At 50.0% G+C, this 20,726-nt stretch overlaps 1 protein-coding gene across 1 annotated transcript in view; it reads right to left on the bottom strand.

The window, feature by feature from the left end:
• The window catches only part of LOC139232754 (tetratricopeptide repeat protein 28-like), a 428,802-nt gene that overhangs the window by 305,397 nt on the left and 102,679 nt on the right, over nt 1–20,726 (bottom strand). Inside the window, exon 13 of the mRNA XM_070863256.1 lies at nt 10,409–10,575. Coding sequence (XP_070719357.1) covers nt 10,409–10,575 — 167 coding nt within the window. The remainder of the gene's footprint in view (nt 1–10,408; nt 10,576–20,726) is intronic.

Raw genomic sequence — 20,726 nt, 5'->3', positions numbered from 1 at the left:
CCGCCGGCTGGAGTGGCGGCTGTCCTGCAGGAGCCGCTGCTCGGGAATCCGTACCTCCACGACCGAGGTTTTATGTGGCGGTCGGAAGAGAGGGCTGTGGCTGGTGAGGTGACCAGGGTCAGGGACCTGCTCGATGGCGGAGGAGCGGGCTGGATGGCGCCAGACACGCTGGCGCGGCGCCTAAATTCTGCCAACGTCCGCCACGCGGCCGATACCATCGAGTCGCTAAAAACAGCTCTGGGCCCTGACTCCATTAGGTGCATCGAGGAGGCTCAAGCACGTGGGGAGATCCCGTCCGAACTGACCCCCGTCCGGGCGGAATTCCTCATCGGCGCCAAACCCCGGAACCTCTCTCGGGGGCCGGCGCCTCACAACTTGAGCCGCCTCGGGGAAATCCCCTCCGTGCCTTTCAGTTCCGCGCGGAGGGGTTTCTTGTACGCGCTGCTCCTGCACACTCTCAACTTTGCCATCCTCGCCTGCCGTACGCCATGGCGTACCATCTTGCCGTCCGGAAGAGGCGGGGGTCCCCGATGGAGGGCACTCTACGCAGGGGTCCTCCCACTATTCATCGGGGACTTGGCCTGGAGGGTGGTGCACGGAGCAGTGCCGTGCAACAAATTTTTAAGCCGGTTCACGGACTCCCAGGCCGCCTGCAATTTCTGCGGTCTGGAAGAGTCCGTGTTCCATGTTTTTATGGAATGCACAAGGTTGCAGCCCCTGTTTTATTATTTGAAGGGGCTGCTCCTGAAAATCTGGCTGCACTTCAGTCCCACTCTCCTGATCTTTGGGCACCCTGTGCGGAGGGGAGCGGGTAGGTCCGAAGGCCTCCTCGTAGGACTGCTCCTGGGCACGGCCAAGGGTGCCATCAGCCGGTCCAGGCAGCGGGCGGTCGAGTGGGTCGTTCAACCTGACTGCCTGCCTCTCTTCCGCTCTTACATCCGGTCCAGGGTGTCCTTGGAGATGGAGCACGCGGTGTCCACCGGTACGCTCGCGGCCTTCCGCGAGAGGTGGGCACCGGAGGGACTGGAGTGCATCATCACGCCCGGCAACCAAATTTTAATTTGATTTTACGTTTTAAAGTTTAATTTGTTTTAATTGCCAGTGCTTTTAGTGTCCCCCTCCCCTTTTATAGGGGGCACTTGGAAAAATGTGATTTTAGCGCCCCAAAAAAAAACCAAAAAAAAAAGAAAAACAAAAAAAAAAAACACAAAAAAAAGGAAAAAAAAGGGGCCTTGAAAATGTCTGCTGTGTCACCCAGGCGGGTGGCACGGTTTAATGTTTATGTTTTTTTTCAGGTAAACTCAAAAGAGTTTCATGCACAATGACCCCAGGTCCCTCTGCACCATAGCATGTTGTAATTTCTCCCCATTCATATAATATTTCCTTTTACTGTTTTTTTTCCCAAGGTGGATGACCTCACACTTTACGACATTGTATTCCATCTGCCAAACCTTAGCCCATTCGCTTAACCTATCCAAATCTCCTTGTAGCCTCTCTGAGTCCTCTACACAACCCGCTTTCCCACTAATCTTAGTGTCATCTGCAAATTTTGTTGCACTACACTCTGTCCCCTCCTCTAGGTCATCTATGTATATTGTAAACAGTTGTGGTCCCAAGACTGATCCCTGTGGCACACCACTAACCACTGATTTCCAACCGGAAAAGGACCCATTTATCCCGACTCTCTGCTTTCTGTTCGCTAGCCAATTCTCTATCCATGCTAATACATTTCCTCTGACTCCGCGTATCTTTATCTTCTGCAGTAACCTTTTGTGTGGCACCTTATCGAATGCCTTTTGGAAATCTAAATACACCACATCCATCGGTACACCTCTATCCACCATGTTCGTTATATCCTCAAAGAATTCCAGTAAGTTAGTTAAACATGATTTCCCTTTCATGAATCCATGCTGCGTCTGCTTGATTGCACTATTCCTATCCAGATGTCCCGCTATTTCTTCCTTAATGATAGTTTCAAGCATTTTCCCCACTACAGATGTTAAACTAACCGGCCTATAGTTACCTGCCTTTTGCCTGCCCCCTTTTTTAAACAGAGGCGTTACATTAGCTGCTCTCCAATCCGCTGGTACCTCCCCAGGGTCCAGAGAATTTTGGTAGATTATAACAAATGCATCTGCTATAACTTCCACCATCTCTTTTAATACACTGGGATGCATTTCATCAGGACCAGGGGACTTGTCTACCTTCAATCCCATTAGCCTGTCCAGCACTACCTCCCTAGTGATAGTGATCATCTCAAGGTCCTCTCTTCCCACATTCCTATGACCAGCAATTTTTGGCGTGGATTTTGTGTCTTCCACTGTGAAGACGGAAGCAAAATAATTGTTTAAGGTCTCAGCCATTTCCACATTTCCCATTATTAAATCCCCCTTTTCATCTTCCAAGGGACTAACATTTACTTTAGTCACTCTTTTCCGTTTTATATATCTGTAAAAGCTTTTACTATCTGTTTTTATGTTTTGCGCAAGTTTACCTTCGTAATCTATCTTCCCTTTCTTTATTGCTTTTTTAGTCATTCTTTGCTGTTGCTTAAAATCTTCCCAATCCTCTAGTTTCCCACTAACCTTGGCCACCTTATATGCATTGGTCCAGCACGGTGATTCACACAAATGGTCCGACTACCTCACCTTCGTCTAGCAAGGTTCCACAAAGTCTGGTGGGGTTCACTGGGAACGAGCAGGCAGGGTCGATCTCCAGGCCGCTAGCCATCGATTTAGGATCACTCCTCGCAAAATGGAAGTGCGTCCTGCTGAAATGGGAGCAGCCGGGGTCAGGGGTCCTGGGGGCCAACTTTATGTTAGCCCACAGAATTCTAGTAGATTTGAGGAATCACTGCCTTTGGGGAGCAGTAAGTTCCGATAAGGAGGAAGAAGTTGTAGTGATCCCAAGGAAAGGGGAAGGAAAAGGCACATTTTGTACAATGAAGCCGAGGGGTAGTTATGACCTAGAACAATTGGTTAATACTACCCCGGCCGAGTACCAGGCTTACGTGCGGGACAAACTCATATCGTTCTCCACACACAAACACGACTGCGGTAGGCTGACAGGACTAGAAGTCAGGGTACAAGGAGACCCTATGTCCCGGCCGCAGAAACAGTATAATTTCCCCAGCGAGGCAGAGGCTGACTTAGAGACGGCACTGGGATCCCTGGTAGCCCAGGAGGTGTTGAGGCCCATAGCCACACACGTGAACTCTTCACTTTGGTCATTTCGGAAACCGGACCAGTCGTGGAGGGCCACCGTGGACTATCAGGTGCACAACAAGAACATCCCTGCTTGCGCGCCCACTGTCGCAGCCGTAGCCGACCTAATAGGGAGCATTCCAGCATTCACGATGCTGGATACATCGAACGGGTACTGGTCAATTCCCCTCAAAAGAGGGGACCAGTACAAGTTCACATTCACATTTAAAGGGCAACAGTATATTGGACGTGCCTTCCTCAGGGTTTCCACAACAGCCCCTCCATTTTTCACCAATGTATGGCCAACAGTTTAAAGGATTTCAGCAGGCCTCAGCAGTTGGTGCAGTATGTAGATGACCTGCTTTTGTCCTCCGACGAGGGGGAGGAGCATGGTCCGCTGCTGACCGAGCTGCTGGAGCTGTTGAAGGACACCGGGTTCAAGGTCAATCCCAAAAAAGCTCAGATCGGTCAGAGGGTGGTCAGATTCCTCGGGCTGACCATAAGGGCTGGGGAAAGGGCTATAGACAACGCCAAACGGAAGGTGGTACAAGAGTTACCAGCTCCCACGACCGTGACGGGGTGAGATCCTTCCTGGGGCTCACGGGGTATTGAGGATTACACCGCCACGGCAGCCCCTCTACTTTGGCTCCTCCGCAAGGGAGTCGGATGGGAGTGAGTGGGATGAGGACTGCACGGCCGTGTTCTATTATCTCAAGGAAGACCTGCAGATAGCACCCGCACTAGGGGCGATCAATGGTGGGGAGGACTTCTTTTTAGAAGTAGCAGCCAGCGGGGACAGTTTGAGCGCGGTGCTGCTCCAGGAGCGGCACGGCAAATTGAGACCCGTGGCTTACTCCTCAAGGGTCCTCACAGATGAAGAACGGGGATACTCCAATTGCGAGAGGCATCTCCTTGCCACGCATTGGGCCATGAAGCGCTCCCAGCTCTTCATGGGGTCATCCCAGATCATTCTACTAACCCACCATACCCCATTCAGATGTTATTAGATAAAGGACGGCACAGTGAGCAGTGTTCGCATTGCTCGCTGGACTTTATTGCTCTCACAGATGAATCTGAGAGTTCAAGGCCTGTGTGAGCCCAAGCTGGCAGCTAACAAGATCTATGCAGGGGCAGCCCATAAGTGTTCGGTAGAGGGAGTATGGGACGTAGACATCGGATTTTGGGCCGGGTTACACACCATGGGCCACAAAATATATGTCGACGGATCCAGTTCGTTGGTAGCAGGGGAGCGTTTCACCGGGTGTGGGATTTATGACCCAACGGCAAGCATTGCAAGGGCCATCAAACTCCTGAGCACCCGGAGCGCTCAGCACACCGAATTGTCTACGGTGGTGTACATCGTTACCCACGCCGACAAGTTCCCGACCCCATGTTCACATGCAATTCGTGCACCAAATACTTGGCCATCTGGTCTCGTCGCGGTTTCACATCCGCGGACGGGAAGCCCTTAAGCAACCAAACCACTGTTGCAAAGGATCTTAGAGGCCACGGGAACACAGAGAAGCCATTACATACATAAAGTAAAGGCCCATTCCAAGACAGAGCCCAAAGGGGAAGGCAACCAAAAGGCTGATGAGTTAGCCAAGGAGGGAGCCAAAACAGGAAAGTTTTGGGACCCATAGCGGTCCAGCCCAATAGCAGCGATCCGGGACAAAGGGGGTACACAAGGGAATGTAGGAGTAGCATTAGCTCCAGACATGAGGAAAGTCCAGGCACAGGATCCCATCCTCAAGGTTGTCCTGGAGTAGCTGGCTCGGGGAGAAAAGGTAGAAGGCCCGTTCGGGGTAGTGGGCATTACATTAAAGGAGGGAATGCTTTTTAGGGGAGATCAGTGGGTGGTTCCAGAACACCACCAGAGAGAATTCCTCCAGATAGCCCATGGGGGCCCAGGAGCGGAACACCCAGGGCCGGAGACTACCAGGCAGAGGGTAGAACAGGCAGGGTGGTGGCCACAACTGAGGGAGGATGTCCGCGATTTTTGCGCAGACTGTCTGATGTGCGCAACGAACAACCCCGATCCCCAGAGAAGAAAGGTTCCCATGGGACACACGAGAAGGGTAGAGGGACCATGGCAGTCGGTACAGGTCGGTTACATCGGGCCATTGCCCACCAAACAGGGGGATAACAAGTACTGTTTGGTCCTAGTGGACGTTTTCTCGAAGTGGGTTGAAGCCTTCCCTTGCCGATCAGCCACGACATTGGCGACGGCAAGGATCTTGGCGAGGGAAGTGTTCTCTAGATGGGGACTGCTGCAGATTGTGGAGACCGACCAGGGGAGCCACTTTACAGGGCAGGTCATGCAGGCTACTTTGAAAGTGCTAAGGATAGAAGGGAAATGGCATGTAGCTCACAACCTACAGTCATCGGGGTTGTGGAGCGACTTAATTGGACCATCAAAGAAAGGCTGCGGAAGGAAACAGGACAGTCCCCGAAAAAGTGGGTTGAGGTCCTGCCGTTTGTCCTGATGGGGGTCCGAGCCAGCCTCTCCAGAAGCACAGGGTGTTCCCCGCATGAGCTCTTGACTGGTAGGGTCATGCGCATGCCCACCCATGTTCTGCAACCGGTTCTCACAGCGGGGCAGGTGAGAGGGGTAAACTGGGACAAATTTGTCAAGAATCTGTTCGAACACTTGAAACAGATTCATTGGCAAGCTGCCAGCAACATGGGGAAGCAGCACTGGAGCAATCGGTTGCTGCTCGAGCCCCGGAGAACCCACGAGGGGAAGGTAGGGGATCAGGTCATGGTCCGTAATTACGCTTGGGTGGGCACATTTGAGCCTTTGTACATGGGACACTACAGCATCGTAGATAAGGCCAGTGCCATGGTGTACGTGGTTAAGCTTCCGAAGCGCACAAAGTGGTTCCATGTGAACCAGTGCAAGTTGTTTAACCCGGGGGAAAGAGCAAGGAACAGAAAGAAGCACCAAGGCGCTGTAAACAGCATGGTGGACACGGGTTTTCCTCCCATAGTTTGGGACAGTGAGGAGCCCGTGGTGGTGGTGGTTAGGAGGAGTAGCAGGATCCCACGGCCGAGAGCGCCGTGGTCATCTCCTTACACACCGCCGAGGAGCTGTAAAAGGCCCAGGGTCATAGAGACCTAGCGGGGCCACCCAGAGATGGGTGGCGGTGTATATAGTTTCCTTCTCAGTTTCGTGTTTTTACAGAGTGTGTTTTGATGAAGCCAGACCTGTGGAGGTATACCCTCTCACCAAGGTTGTTGTTTCTTTGTATCTTCACAGGAAGCCGAGAGAAAGATGGAGACAACCCTGGTAATCGTTCTTTGGAGCTTGGCCGGAACAGGGTACAACAGGATGGGGGACGTCGAGTTGTCTTTCCTCTATGGATGTACTGGGGGGAACGGACCCACCATGACACAGGGCAGTAGGACAGGGGACACGGACGGGATGGCAGCCTATTTCCACGAGGGAAGGTGGCCAGGGACGAATTCGACGAAATACTCCAGCCATGCCGGGTTCACGTACAGGGAGGCTTCCATACCGTGTCCCAGACTGAAGGTCACAGCCACACGGGTTGGGGTAACCGAGGGCAAGCGCATATGCTTGAAGTGCAAGGGACACACTCCCCTGGGACGGTGGTGGTGGCTCAGGACACGGGGAACCAGACAGCGGACTGGAAACGACTGGCGAACTATACGTACCGACAGATCACGGGGTCAGAGGGAGGAGTGGGTGTGCTGGGACAAGTGGTGGCAGGAGGAACAGGGAATTTGTGTTTGCATGTGGGGGGTCGGAGAGGATCTGCCCAGCGGGTGTGTCGATTGCATTCTCGAGGCAATGGCGGGACGCCGGGGCTGGGTTCAGATGGGATCGGAGTATGGACTCCTGCATGATCCCAGACCCTCCCAACACAATAAATGCCACTGAACTTATAGCACACAAGAGGAAGCCCCTGCCCACAGCCCCACCGGTACAGACGACAGAAGTTAGGTGTCCAGCCACCGCACCAGGCCCAGGGAATGGTTTAGTTTTAGTCCCGACTGGAAAGGTTTTATTCCAGGGAGTGCATTACGCTTCAGTCATTTGAAACCTAACCGGGATACATCTGCCCGAGTGGTGTCCAAAAGAAACTGAGCAGCTGTATGAGGCGCTCATTACAGAAATGTTCCGCCAGTTCTTTGAACTCAGTTACAGGGATGTGAGTCGAGGAAGATTGTACGATATGGGAGTGAGGGATAACGTTAGTCCAGGGAGAGAGGTGAGGGGTGCTCAATGCTGTCGCTACGGCGTTTAGCGCGGGTACATCTCTCATCAATAGTATGGACGACGTGCAGCTGCAGATCAGTGGTTTAAAGGACCAGCTGCGGAAAATCCTGGGGGAAGAGAACGCAATGGTAGGTCGGAGTTAGAGGAGGACCAGGCAATGACTGTCCATTTAAAAAGGAGGTTATCGCAGAGCTGGAGACACATGCAAAGACTAAATGCATTAATATGGGAGGACAGGAATGCCTCGGCACAGACATGAAACGAAGTGTTCGTGTTGTACGGTGCCTGGTTGCTGAGCGAGGGGCGCAGTAATTTAGAGGACCACCAGCAAGGTCACGTTCCGTCATGGATCAGCAACCGGCACCTCGCAGCGCTCAGCCCGTATAGTAATTCGATGAGTCTGTGTCAGCTCCGTCTAGCCTCCGAAGCCTACCCTGTCCCAGTGGATTGCAGTCGGTCCAACCACACAATCATGGGAATAGTGTTGCGTATGCCGGTAATGGGCGGGACATCACAACCAGCGCCGGTAGACAGGGTGGAGAACATTGGGGTCTTACAGGAAGGGGTGCACGTGTGGTATCATGCGGTCCCATCATTTGTTATAAAGTGGGAGCATGCCATGACCGGCACTGACCTCAAGGGGTGCCAGAGCAGGGGTGCACACGTCATATTGTGTCCCCAGCATTTGAATGCGTTCGATCGGCCAGAGTGTGGGTTTGAATCAGACAGTCGAGAGTCCATCAATTGCACCATGAAGGTGATGGCCCAGAGCCACGTTCCACCTCAGGTAGCATATGCAGGCAACGGGACATACTGCGTAACCACGAGTGTGGACCGGTATTGAGTGTACTGGGACACTCGGTGTCCGGTCACTGACAGCACTTTCTGCTTCAAACCCCATGCCGAAGTTCAAGTGGCACAGGAACGTTTTATTCCGATCCCAGAACCATCCACGGTACACATTACGGTAAATGACACGCTCCCGAACCTGCAACAGTACATTACCCAATTCAGGTATCGGATTTCTTTTCTGCCGGAACACCCAACAACGTTATTAAAGGCCGTCGAGCTATCCCAAAGACATTATTTCACACTGGAACAGACAAGCCGGGACACAGGGGAAAGAATTAAAGGGATAAATTCCCTACCCTGGTGGGACCTTGGTATAAGTGTGGAGGTTCCTCCGTGGATCCGGATATGCTCACATGCTCTCGTCATTGCATAGTTTTTGATTGTGATATATCTGTTGTATATTTTTTGTAAAAAGAGAAGTCAGGTGCTCCGGAGTCGATGGGAGGCCGTAGACAATGAACCTTGAATGTAACTTCCTGTATCTATATGGTAACAGTGCGATGCACGGTTGTATTTCAGGGATGTATATTTGGGGTGTTTTAAAAGTAAATTTAATAAAAGCATTGCCGGTTGAGACCAAGGTATTCGTCCCTGACTCATTCATCTGTTCAGTACAGTAATCACTTCCAGCTCTAGAACTATTGTAAAATGGGGTTGCGTCGAAGACACCCAAGGGAAACTACTTATAACAGCTTCTATAAAACTAGAAGAAAAGAGAGACTTATAACAACTTTCACAAGCTCAGGACATCCGAAAGCCCTTTACAGGCAATGAAATATGTTTAAAACAGTGATTACACTTCAATGTGGAAAACGCAGCAGCCAATTTGTGCACAGCAAGATCCCTCTAACAGCAATGACCAGATGTCTTTTAGTGATATTGGTTGAGGGATAAATATTGGCCAGGACACTGGGGTTAATTCCCCATCTCTTCTTCAAATAGACCCGTGGGATCTTTTGTGCTGACCTGAGGGGGGGGCAGATAACTCAGTTTTAATGTCTCATTCGAAAGATGGCACCTCCAACAGTGCAGCACTCCCTCAGTACTGCACTGGAGTGTTAGCCTGGATTATGGGCTCATGTCTCTGGAGTAGGACTTGAACCCACAACTTTCTGACTCAGAGAGAAGAGTACTACTACTGAGGCATGGCCAAGACCTGACTAATTGAATAAACGCTAACATCTCCTTCATACAGTTTAACCAACATTTCCATTCCTCCTCTTCACGTTGACTGTAATGGTCTTTATTAATGTGTCATCTTCTCATTCTGCTCACAGGTCTGAAAGACCTGAGTCACTTTCAAGTGATTTAAGCCAAATTTATTGAGTGCTGCGTTATTCGTTTCTATCCTAAAGGTGCCCGCAATGCATCACAGGGAAGTCTACACGTACAGACCCAGACACCCTTCCAGTCTATGTAGGCAGACCCAGACACCCTCCCAGTCTGTGTGGTCAGACTACACGGACAGACCCAGACACCCTCCCAGTCTGTGTGGTCAGACTACACGGACAGACCCAGACACCCTCCCAGTCTGTGTGGTCGGACTACACGGACAGACCCAGACACCCTCTCAATCTGTGTGGTCGGACTACACGGACAGACCCAGACACCCTCCCAGTCTGTGTGGTCAGACTACACGGACAGACCCAGACACCCTCCCAGTCTGTGTGGTCGGACTACACGGACAGACCCAGACACCCTCTCAATCTGTGTGGTCGGACTACACGGACAGACCCAGACACCCTCTCAATCTGTGTGGTCAGACTACACGGACAGACCCAGACACCCTCCCAGTCTGTGTGGTTGGACTACACGGACAGACCCAGACACCCTCCCAGTCTGTGTGGTCGGACTACACGGACAGACCCAGACACCCTCCCAGTCTGTATGGTCAGACTACACGGACAAACCCAGACACCCTCCCAGTCTGTGGAAAAATCTTCCCGTTAGTATTGAATGTGTAATCAGCACATAATGAGCCCATAACACACTCTACACTCACACGGTTCTCTAAATAAAAATCAACAGTCTCATTGAGAGTTCAGCAATGCCATCACAGGGTTAATTCCCGTGGCTAGGCCAGCTACATAGCTTCCATTCAGATACTTGCCTGTTTGAATGGAGGAATGATGTACGGGGATCTGGCAACAATCGTGTTAGTGGACGTACAGTTGACGAGGTGACTCACAGTGTCCATGAGTCCTAGCTTCCGTAGCCCGCACAGCTCCTGGTGGGATCCACCCATAGTTTCCAGCATAGCCATAGTTGAAACAGACCCTATGATACAGAGAGAAGGAGGAATCCTGATGAACTTGGAATATATGGAAGAGCGGATTCTGATTAAATAACTAATAAGTTCTTTAAAGCTCACAGGAGTCAGGTGTGAAGAGTGGAGGGCAATAATTAAAACATGCAAAACACACACTGGTCCTCAAACATTACTAGTCATTGTCAAAACTGACCACAACACAGCCGTTTCAATTGCTCAATGGTTGAGGCAGTGAGTAGGTAGGCCCTACACAAACCAGCTTTGATCCCAGCCTGTGCTGAGTTCATGATTTGAGCAAGGGGAACAGTTGGCCTCAGTGATAGAGAGAGAAATATTACAATCCAGTGAGTGTGAGTGTGTGTACACATCAGGCTTAGCTGTGAGGACCCACCACTTGTGGAGAAGAGGAGCCTGGGGGAGAATTGGTTGTGAACCTAGGACCTTCTGACTCGAAGACAGAAAGAAAGACTTGGATTTATATAGCGCCTTTCACGACCAAGTACTTTTGGAGTTGTAAGGGATATAACAGACAAAGAGCAGACAGATAGGTGGTCAGAACACAATGCTGAAGGTAGTGAACTAATCAGTATTAGGAAAGTCTGAGGAATCGGTGATGGTATTGATTATAATTGCCTATTGTACGTAATACTTGCTTTTTTTTTTTTAGGTATTCATCCTTAACCTTAGTAACACATAACAAAACAGTAGATGTCAGCAATTACAATTTTGATTAGAAGTCTCTGAGGAAGAGATAAGAAAGCCAGTTTTGGAACAGTTACTTTAGGCGTCATATAGACTATGGCAAAGTGCAAATCACGGAACAAACACAATTAACATATGATGGGAGATGGACAACTGCATGTACCACTCAGAGCCAGTCTGATAAGAGACGACAAATCATTATAACTCCGCTGATAGCTATAGACCTATTGATGATTTTGTAGGAGGGTAGCTCTTCTCCAAAACCTGTATAAATTATACTTGAAACCTCTTGTATTTTGAAGGTTCCACGACTGAACTTTCCTTTGCATTTGCTCGAAATAAAGCCGGTTGAACCTAAGGTTTCGTTTGTTTGATTCCGTGGTCGTTATATGGAGGGCGAAGGGCGAGGTATCGATTACCTATATCAGGTATTCCGCCCCGAGGAAGAGAAGTCTTCCTTTTACCCCAACCTAAAGGGCAAGTGTCGACTTCCTATATCAGGTATTCCGCCCCGAGGGAGAGAAGTCTTCCTTTTACCCCAACAGGAGTGTAATCACTGTTGTAATGTGGGAGACACGGCAACCAATTTGTGCACAGCAAGCTGCCACAAACAGCAATGTGATAGTGACCAGATAAGCTGTTTTGTTTTGTTGATTGAGGGATAAATATTGGCCAGGACACCGGGGATAACTCCCCTGCTCTTCTTCGAAATAGTGCCATGGGATCTTTGACATCCACCCGAGAGAGCAGACCGGACCTCGGTTTAATATCTCATCCAAAAGACGGCACCTCTGACAGTGCAGCATTCCCTCAGCACTGGACTGGAATGTCAGCCTATGGGGGAATAGCACACACAGTGTTGCCAATAGTCAACTCCAACAATCTTTGGAAGTATTTAGTTTAAATAGTTGAGTCAAATGGGGAATTTAAAACTTAGCTTCTCTATGTTTACATTTCTCATGTGAATTGTGAATGTTAATGAGAAAAGAATCTGACGATCAGAGGCTCTGCAGAAACGAAGTCCCGAATGATTTTAACTAATAATTCTATGTTTCAAAGTAGCAAGTATGAACTGATGAACTGTTCCGGATTTATTGCTAAATCGTGTACGGCCACTAACAGGCAATGGAACATGGTTCTGTGGAGCTTGGGAACAGAGCTTGGAGACAGAGCTGGGTGCATTGCAAACGGAGTGGATCGCAAAGAGTGGAAGCTGAGATACTAGGAATTCAGTGGAGAGGAGGAAGGCGGTTTCTCACGTCCAGCGCAAAAGGAGTGGAGCCGCAGAACCTGAAGAGTTTAAAATAAGTATCTAGGTTGAGTATCTAGATATTTAATATTTAGTTTCTTTGGCGGTGAAATTTAACAGCCGCGAGGCGGGAGTTCCTGCGGCAGTCGCAGAAGTCCCGCCCCGCGACCTATATTCAGGTTACCACCCCCGAGAGGAAGTGGATCGCAAAATATTACGCTCCACTTCTTCAGTGGGGCGGGAGCGCGGCACAAAGCCTCCATGAAGTTCGCAGCACTACACGTCTGGCATGTAAACATCGCCCTCCCCTTCATTAAAAGGGAGGGCCAAGCTACCGACTCTGCGGGCGGGAAACCGGGCCATCCCTGGACCACCAGGGAGCGGGGTGCCGTGGCAGCAGCCTGGCACACAAGCGGAGTGCCGGGCTGCAAGAGCGGGGCACGGACCTCGCGATCAACTACTAAGAAGGTCGCGAGCAGTAAGTCGGCCTTTTTTTTCCCTTCCCCACCTCAGTTAATTATCGCGCCACGAGCAGCCTGACGCCCGGTACGCAGCCGCTTCAGGGGGCACTACCGAATGTTTGCTCCATGGCGAAAATGGGTCGCTGCGCACGGTGATGGCGCCAACACAGCGGAGCGTGATAGGGCGCTGCCGGTAATGGCACCTTGCCCAGGCGAAAACTGTTTAGTATCTCAATGGTTCTTGTTAACTGGAGTAAATAATTTAGTCGTTGGTTAGTTCGCTTTGAGGAGCAAACAGAAAAATAGTCGTGTCATTCAGACCTAGTTAAGAGCAATTTTTAAAATCTACTGAATTTCGGCCCCTTTATGTTCTCCTCACAGCTTACTGTCCCATCTAGCTTTGTATCGTCAATAAACTTGGATTCATTACACTCGGTTCCTTCATCTAGGTCATTAATATAGATTGTAAATAGCTGAGGCCCCAGCACTGATCCTTGCGGCACCCCACTAGTTACTGCCTGCTAACCTGAAAAAGACCCGTTTATCCCTACTCTGTTTTCTGTCCGTTAACCAATCCTCTATCCATGCTAATACGTTACCTCCAATCCCATGAGCCCTTATCTTGTGTAATAACCTTTTATGTGGCACCTTCAGCATGCTTCATGAATCCCGGAGGCCCATATTTGCAGGAACATGCTTGGTCAAACTCAAGCTGAGGGTTTGTAAGATTTAGTGGCAGCTGGATTCACTGCAGGGCATACGGGTGGCTGGATCGCAAGTTCCAGGAGGTGGTCACCTCACAGCCAGATATTCAGAATAGCAAGTGGGTGGCCAGCTAAGTAGGGAGAGACAGGCAGTACAGGAGTCCTCCAGGATTGTGGCACTCTCAAACTGATATTCAGCATTGAATACTGGTGAGGGTGACACCAGCTCAAAGTCCTGAGCCTGGCACCATGAGGCAAAGGACAGCACAGGGGCCTAGAGCAAAGTGTAGGAATGCAGTCGTAATTGGCGATCCAATAGTCAGGGGAACAGACAGGCAGTTTTGCTACAGTCGACGAGAGAACCGTTTGGTATGTTGCCTTCCTGGTGCCAGGGTAAGGGACATCACTGAGAGGGTGCAGAACCTTCTGCGGGGGGAAGGGGAAGAGCCAGAAGTCGTGGCCCATGTTGAAAATAGGGAGGAAGAGGGTTAAAGCACTGAAGGCAGAGTTTAAGGAGCTAGGGAGGAAGTTAAAAAGCAGGACCTCAAAAGGTAGTAATCTTTGGATTACTCCCAGTGCCACGTGCTAGTGAGAGTAGAAAAGAACTGTGGCTCAGTTGGTAGCACTCTCGCCTCTGAGTCAGAAGGTTGTGGGTTCAAGTCCCACTTCAGCATGAAAATCTAGGCTGACACTCCAGTACTGAGGCTGTGTGCTGCCTTTTGGATGAAACATTAAACCAAGGCCCCATCTGCCCTCGCAGATGCATGTAAAAGATCTCATGGACACTTCAAAAATACTTCATTGGCTATAAAGCGCTTTGGTTGTGAAAGGCGCTATATGAATGCAAGTCTTTATTTTCTTTCTAGGAGGACATGGCAGGTTAATGCTTGGCTTGAGACCTGATGCAGGAGGGAGGGCATCAGATTTCTCGGACATTGGGACAGACGTGCTGAAGATGGACAGCTGCACCTGAACAGAGGGGGGGCCAATATCCTTGCGGGCAGGTTAACTAATGCTGTGAGGGTGGATTTAAACTAATTTGGCAGGGAGTTGGGCACCAAGATGTAGTGTTTAAAAAGTAGAAACAAAGTGCAATGAGGACTGGGAGAGATTATATGGGTTAGAAATAATACAGAATTAAGTAGGATCTTCAAAAATACAAAGAGGTCTAAGTTAGGTTTGGAATGTATGTGTATAAATGCATGAAGTGTGGTTAATAAGGTTGGTGAGCTGAAGGCGCAAATAGTGATGTGGGAATGTGATGTAGTGGCGACATAAAAGACCTGGCTCAAAAAATGGAGGATTGGATGCTTAATATTCTTGGGTACAAGGTGTTCAGGAAAGTTAGCAAAGGAAAAAAAAAGGAGGGTAGCAGTTTTGATTAAGGTAAATATTACAGTGCTAGAGAGAATGTCCTTGAGGGATTAAAGATAGAATCTATTTGGTTGGAGGCAAGAAACATTGGGCGAGAAATTCAGTAGTGTAGCACCTCATTTAGCACCCCGGAGGAGCAGTAATGCGTCTCAAATGGCTTACCGCCTGGTTCAGGTTTACCGGCGATGCAAAACGTTACCGCCTCACCGTGTAACTTCAGTCAGATCATGATGTCAGTACGCATGCAATGACCCGCTAGCACCCTACTCGCAAAATTAGGTGTCTCCTCATTTAGCATCCGCTGCTGAACACGCCAGGTAAATCAGGCAGTCCCATCTTCTTTAGGCGATATCTGGAAGCTATTTGAAGGGAGGAGCAACTAGATTAATCGGAGATCACAGGGAGTGCAACATTTCGACAGAGCACGGTGTGTGAACCTCTTACTTTGCAGCGGCAGATTTATCTGACTTTACAGGTTCCTAGCAATTTGAGTTGGACAATTAAATGGGTGCATTACTAGCATGCCAGCATCGCCTTCTACATGCTCTTGTTAGGCGGCGTCAAGATAGAAGGGCTTTGGCTATGTCGACCAGGACAGAGGAGGCCCCGTAGACGACGGGATTGGAGACTTTACCCCCCTACGGGTTTATCGGGAGCAACGTTCATACCTGAACATGTCGTAGTAGTGTGTCAGAAGGCTGAGCTTCCAAAAGGAGGGCCTGACAGAGATATGCCAACTCCTGCAACCTGACATCAGCACCAGGACAGGGCTGCCCATTGCAATGAAGGTCACTGTGGCGCTGACCTACTATGCCTCCAGCTCCTTCCAAGCTGCATCAGAGGACATATGCAGCGTCTCTCAATTCGCTGCACATCGCTGCTTCCGCAATGTGACACAGGCTCTGTATAGACGAAGAATGGCGTTTATAACATTCCCAATGAGCAGGGATAAACACGATGTGGGTTTGCCAGAATAGCAGGCTTCCCAATGGTTCAAGGAGCCAGTGACTGCACACACGTGGCCTTGCGAGCACCATTTCAGAATGCCAAGGTTTTCCGAAACCGAAAGGGCTATCACTCCTTGAATGTGCAGCTGCTGTGCGGCCAAATGTAACGCATCCTCGGAGTGAATGCCTGCTATCATAGCGGAGCACATGATCCATTCATCCTGCGTGAGAGCACTGTGCCACGAATGTTTGAGCCACCACAGAAAGGGCGCGGCTGGCTGCTCGGGGACAAAGGATACGGCCTGGCCAACTGGTTAATGACCACCCTCCACAACCCCACCACCCAAGCGGAGCATTGCTACAACGACAGCCATGCGGCCACCTGCATCATAATCGAGCAGACAATAGCATTGCTCAAACAGCATTTCCGATGCCTGAACCGTTCTGGAGGCAGCCTTCAAAACTCCCCTCAACTAGTGTTGCTATTCATTGTGGTGTGCTGCAGGCTGCACAACTTGGCCATAATGAGGACCCATGCATTGCCAGAGGAGAAGGAAGAGGAGCCTGCCGAGGTCCCGAATGGCCAGCCAGACGAGGAGCGGCAGCCCCGGGGGAGGCACCATGGCAATGCTGCCGCTGCAGGAGCCACACTTCAGTGGCTCATAATGCATCGACTCTCTTGAATGGAGGAAGCTGAGGGATGCAGCTGTTATTGACTATGCTATGGACCCAAGTTTCTGCTGTCCACAGAACGGCGCACCTCCGAGAGGTCCGCCTATTTTGTAGAATTAAAAGCGCGTCTAAAACGTACCGCGCAATTCTCCGTGTTTAGCAGGCCTGTTTGTGCTGCGCCACACCGACTGCTAAACAGCTGGAGGCGGAGCTACAGTCCTGCGCCAAAAAGATTGCCGGCAATTGCGTGCGTGCGCAGTGGAGTCTGCACACATGTGCAGTAGCTCCTGGCCCTCCCAGCGCATCCTGTCTCCGGGCAACCCTATTCCTGGCCGAAGGAACGTCGCGATGTTCGCCGCCCCTATCCCAGGCCGAGTGGCCTGCCTGCCTCACCGCCCCTTGCCTCGCCGCTGCCCGGCCTCTGGCCTCGCTTCGTCGCCACTGCCCTTACCTCGAGGCCTCCTTGCCTGCCCGCCCGAACACCTCCTCCATGATGGAGCAGCCCGACCAGCTCTTCGGCAGGCCCCACCTGACTACCTCCTCGGCGGCGGGGCTGCGTGTGCTGTTGGAGAGCTCCCGGTGCTCCCGAACGGATAGGTACTGCGGTAATAATTTTTTATTTACTGATTTATTGATTGATTTTTTTAATTTTTTATTTATTGATTTATTTATCATTTATTATTGATGATGGCTCTTTATTGCCAAAAGTGAAGTGTTTAGTGTTTTGGAAAATCCCCTAACTTCCCTCTAATTTCCTCCCCATCTCTGGCTACCTGCGCCTAATTTCTAAAGTGTACGCAAGGTTTTTGTGAGCGTACAAAAGTCGACACTTACTCCGTTCTAAGTTAGTTTGGAGTAACTTTTCGCTGCCCAAACTTGCAAAACAGGCGTAAGTGGCTGGTAACGGCCCTTTTTGAAAAAAAAACAGAATTAAAATGAAACTAAACTAACTCATTAGAACTGGAGCAAACTAAATGCCGAGAATTGCGATTTCTAAGATACTCCAAACTAAACTAGTTGCTCCAAAAAAAATAGGAGCAACTCCAGCCGAAACTTGGGCCCTATTAATACACAAGACAGGAATGCAAACGGTCAAATGAACATTTTAATAACTCCATCAAAGGTCTCGCCTCAAACAGCACCCCTCACCAGCAACTAATAAAAACATAACAAATACTCCTTGAAACACCATAACACACAATCAACTTCAGGAATGTGTGTACAAACACCCCTGCCATTTGTAATTCTACACCAGCTTCCATGTGCCATATTGGGCCCAGACCCATACACCAATATCAGGCGTCAAACAACAGCAACGGGATATTTACAATGATATTTACAGGATGAGGACATCTGTCCATGGTGGCCAAAGTGTTTACAACAAGAACAACTTGCATTTATGTAGCACCTTTAACGTAGTAAAACGTCCCAAGGCACTTCACAGGAGTGTGATAAGACAAAATAATAAATTTGACTTGCTCTCCGATTTGCCACCCCTTTCCTTAACACCCCTTCCCACATCTACTGCTCCTCCTTAATGGGGCCGCAGTGTCTGCAGCAAGGCTGCTTGAAGGCTGCGGTGTCTAAGGCAGACACTACAGATGGCCTTGCAGGACGCCCTGAACCAGCTCTGGGCCTGGAAGACTCGGCTGCAAACTGCCCCGCCTCCGCATCGGCGGCAGCAGTCTCAGATGGCTAGGATGAAGATCATTTCCAGCGGCCTAGGGGCAGAGTTTCAGCATTCGGAGCAATCTGTTGGAGCACAGATTGCTGGCCTGCTTCGGCACCGTCGCTTCCTCGCTGGACTGTGGGGAACAGAGAGAGGATGGCAGCAGTGGTGTCCCCACTCGGTGCAGCTGATGGAGGGTCCCGCTCTGTAGCACACTTTCATCCCCTTCCTCCTCGTCTCCCCTGTCGTTGGATGTGGAGGGCTCACAGGCAGGCTACTGTGCTTCTGGCTCATCATCTGTCAGCACAAAGCAACAGAACTGATTAGTAGCAGGGGAGGGGGCAGGAAGGGAAGAAGGAGGTGGCATTGAACATTTATATGTAAAGGGGGTAAGGCATGTGGTATCATGGATAAAGGGTCTCATATAAAATGCAAGGGGCATTAACATACTGTCACTGTCCCCCAGGGGCTCGGCTTCGCCAACCGCTACCGCACCAACTGGTGTGCCCATGAGGGCGAACACTTGCTCCTGCACCTCCATGAGGTCCTGGATGTCAGACTCCCCTCCTCCGATGCATCTCTGTTCACGCCTGTTCTGCCAGTTTCGACTGCAATAACCAACACAAGGTGTGAGTGAATGTGTAGCTCATCGTGTGCCACATGTGCCATCCATAGTGGAATAGCTGCTACTGTATGGAAGTGTGCAGATCCCCATTTGAATCTGTGTGGCTGTGCAGAGTGGCTGTGTGAATGGTGGAATTAGGTGACAACCACCTAAGACGAAGGATGAGGCTGAAGTGTTGCAAACGCATATCAAGAGTGAAACAGTAGTGCGAGGAGGGGTCAGGCTGAATAAGGAACAAGGTTGTCAGCGATGATTGGATGACCAGGGCATGACTGCTGAACTAAGCCTGAACTTTTATGGTGTCTTCACCAACGAAGACCACGGCCTGGTATACATAGTTAAGGAGCAGGTACAGTACTGCAAGGACTTGAAATTGTGCGAGATAGTGAGGTTCACATTATGGCATTGGTGCATTAATAGAAAGGTACTCACCCTCATGACCCTAGTGAGGCCGTTGAACTTCTTGCGACATTGTGTCGCAGTTCTGGCCACCGTGTTCCTGGTGGAGGCGTGCTGGGCCACCTCTCTCCATTGCCTCCTAACGTCTCTAAGAGCGGGCCTCCGTCCAGATGGAAGTTGCACATTTCATCACCTCTCCACTGCCTCGACTAATGACTCGATGGCCATGGGCGAGAAGTGGTGCGCATGCTAGCAACCTGCTTCCTCCTTCAATTTCCCACTCTGAGTAGACTGAGCAGTTGCAGTTACGTATGCGCATAGTTATCTTACCACGCCTATAAGAATCGGCTGTCCACCGGATGTTTAGCGGCCATCAGAGCATCTGCATTCGTTCTGGAAATTTATCACTGAGATTTTCGGTTCGACTGCCCGAAGAGAATTGTGCAACGATTGGTTTAGCTATAAGGAGCATAATAAAGGAGCTATTATGCTACTTGGGAGTATAAAAGCAGGAAAGTCTTGCTACAGGTGTACAGAGTATTGGTGAGGCCACACCTGGAATACTGCATGCAGTTTTGATTTCCATATTTAAGAAAGGATATACTTGCTTTGGAGGCTGTTCAGAGAAGATTCACAAGGTTGATTCCAGAGATGAGGGGGTTGACTTATGAGGAAAGGTTGAGTAGGTTGGACCTCTACTCATTGGAATTCAGAAGAATGAGAGGTGATCTTTGTCATGTATGTACATGTTGTTTGTAGCCACCAGATGGTGTCATTGTTGGAGGCCACTGAGCAGCACACACATGCTGTTACTCTTGTATAAAAGACCAGCCATTTTGTGAGTCAGACACTTTGGGCCTAAATAAAGCAGAGCCAAGGTTGTACCTTGCTTAGTTAAACAGTACTCAGTTTGAAACTTTATTCACAGGACCAAGAAGTGATGACCCTGCGTGGAACCTCCCTTTATATACCTGGGTGAGCGCATCAGCGCAATTTTCGGTGTAGTGTAGTCATACGCAGCCAGCGTGAGAGCCCATCGCTGTATGCGAGCTGACGCATTGGCATTGACAGCTTTGCGGTCTGACAACAGGGATGTTAACGGCTTATGGTCCGTTTCTAACTCGAACCTTCTGCCAAAAAGGTACTGGTGCATCTTTTTCACCCCGTAGACACATGCGAGTACTTCCTTTTCAACCATTCCATATCCCCGTTCTGTTTGGGAGAGTGACCTGGAGGCATAAGCCACAGGTTGGAGTTGGCCCTCATCATTACTCTGCTGCAACACGCACCCAACCCCATAGGATGATGCATCACATGTCAAAACCAATTTCTTAGAGGTTGTAGAGAGTCAACAGCT

This window comes from Pristiophorus japonicus, chromosome 20 (assembly GCF_044704955.1).
Source record: "Pristiophorus japonicus isolate sPriJap1 chromosome 20, sPriJap1.hap1, whole genome shotgun sequence".
Taxonomy (NCBI): Eukaryota; Metazoa; Chordata; class Chondrichthyes; family Pristiophoridae; genus Pristiophorus; species Pristiophorus japonicus.
The sequence above is the reverse complement of the archived record's forward strand: the minus strand, read 5'-3'. Positions and strand labels throughout refer to the sequence as shown.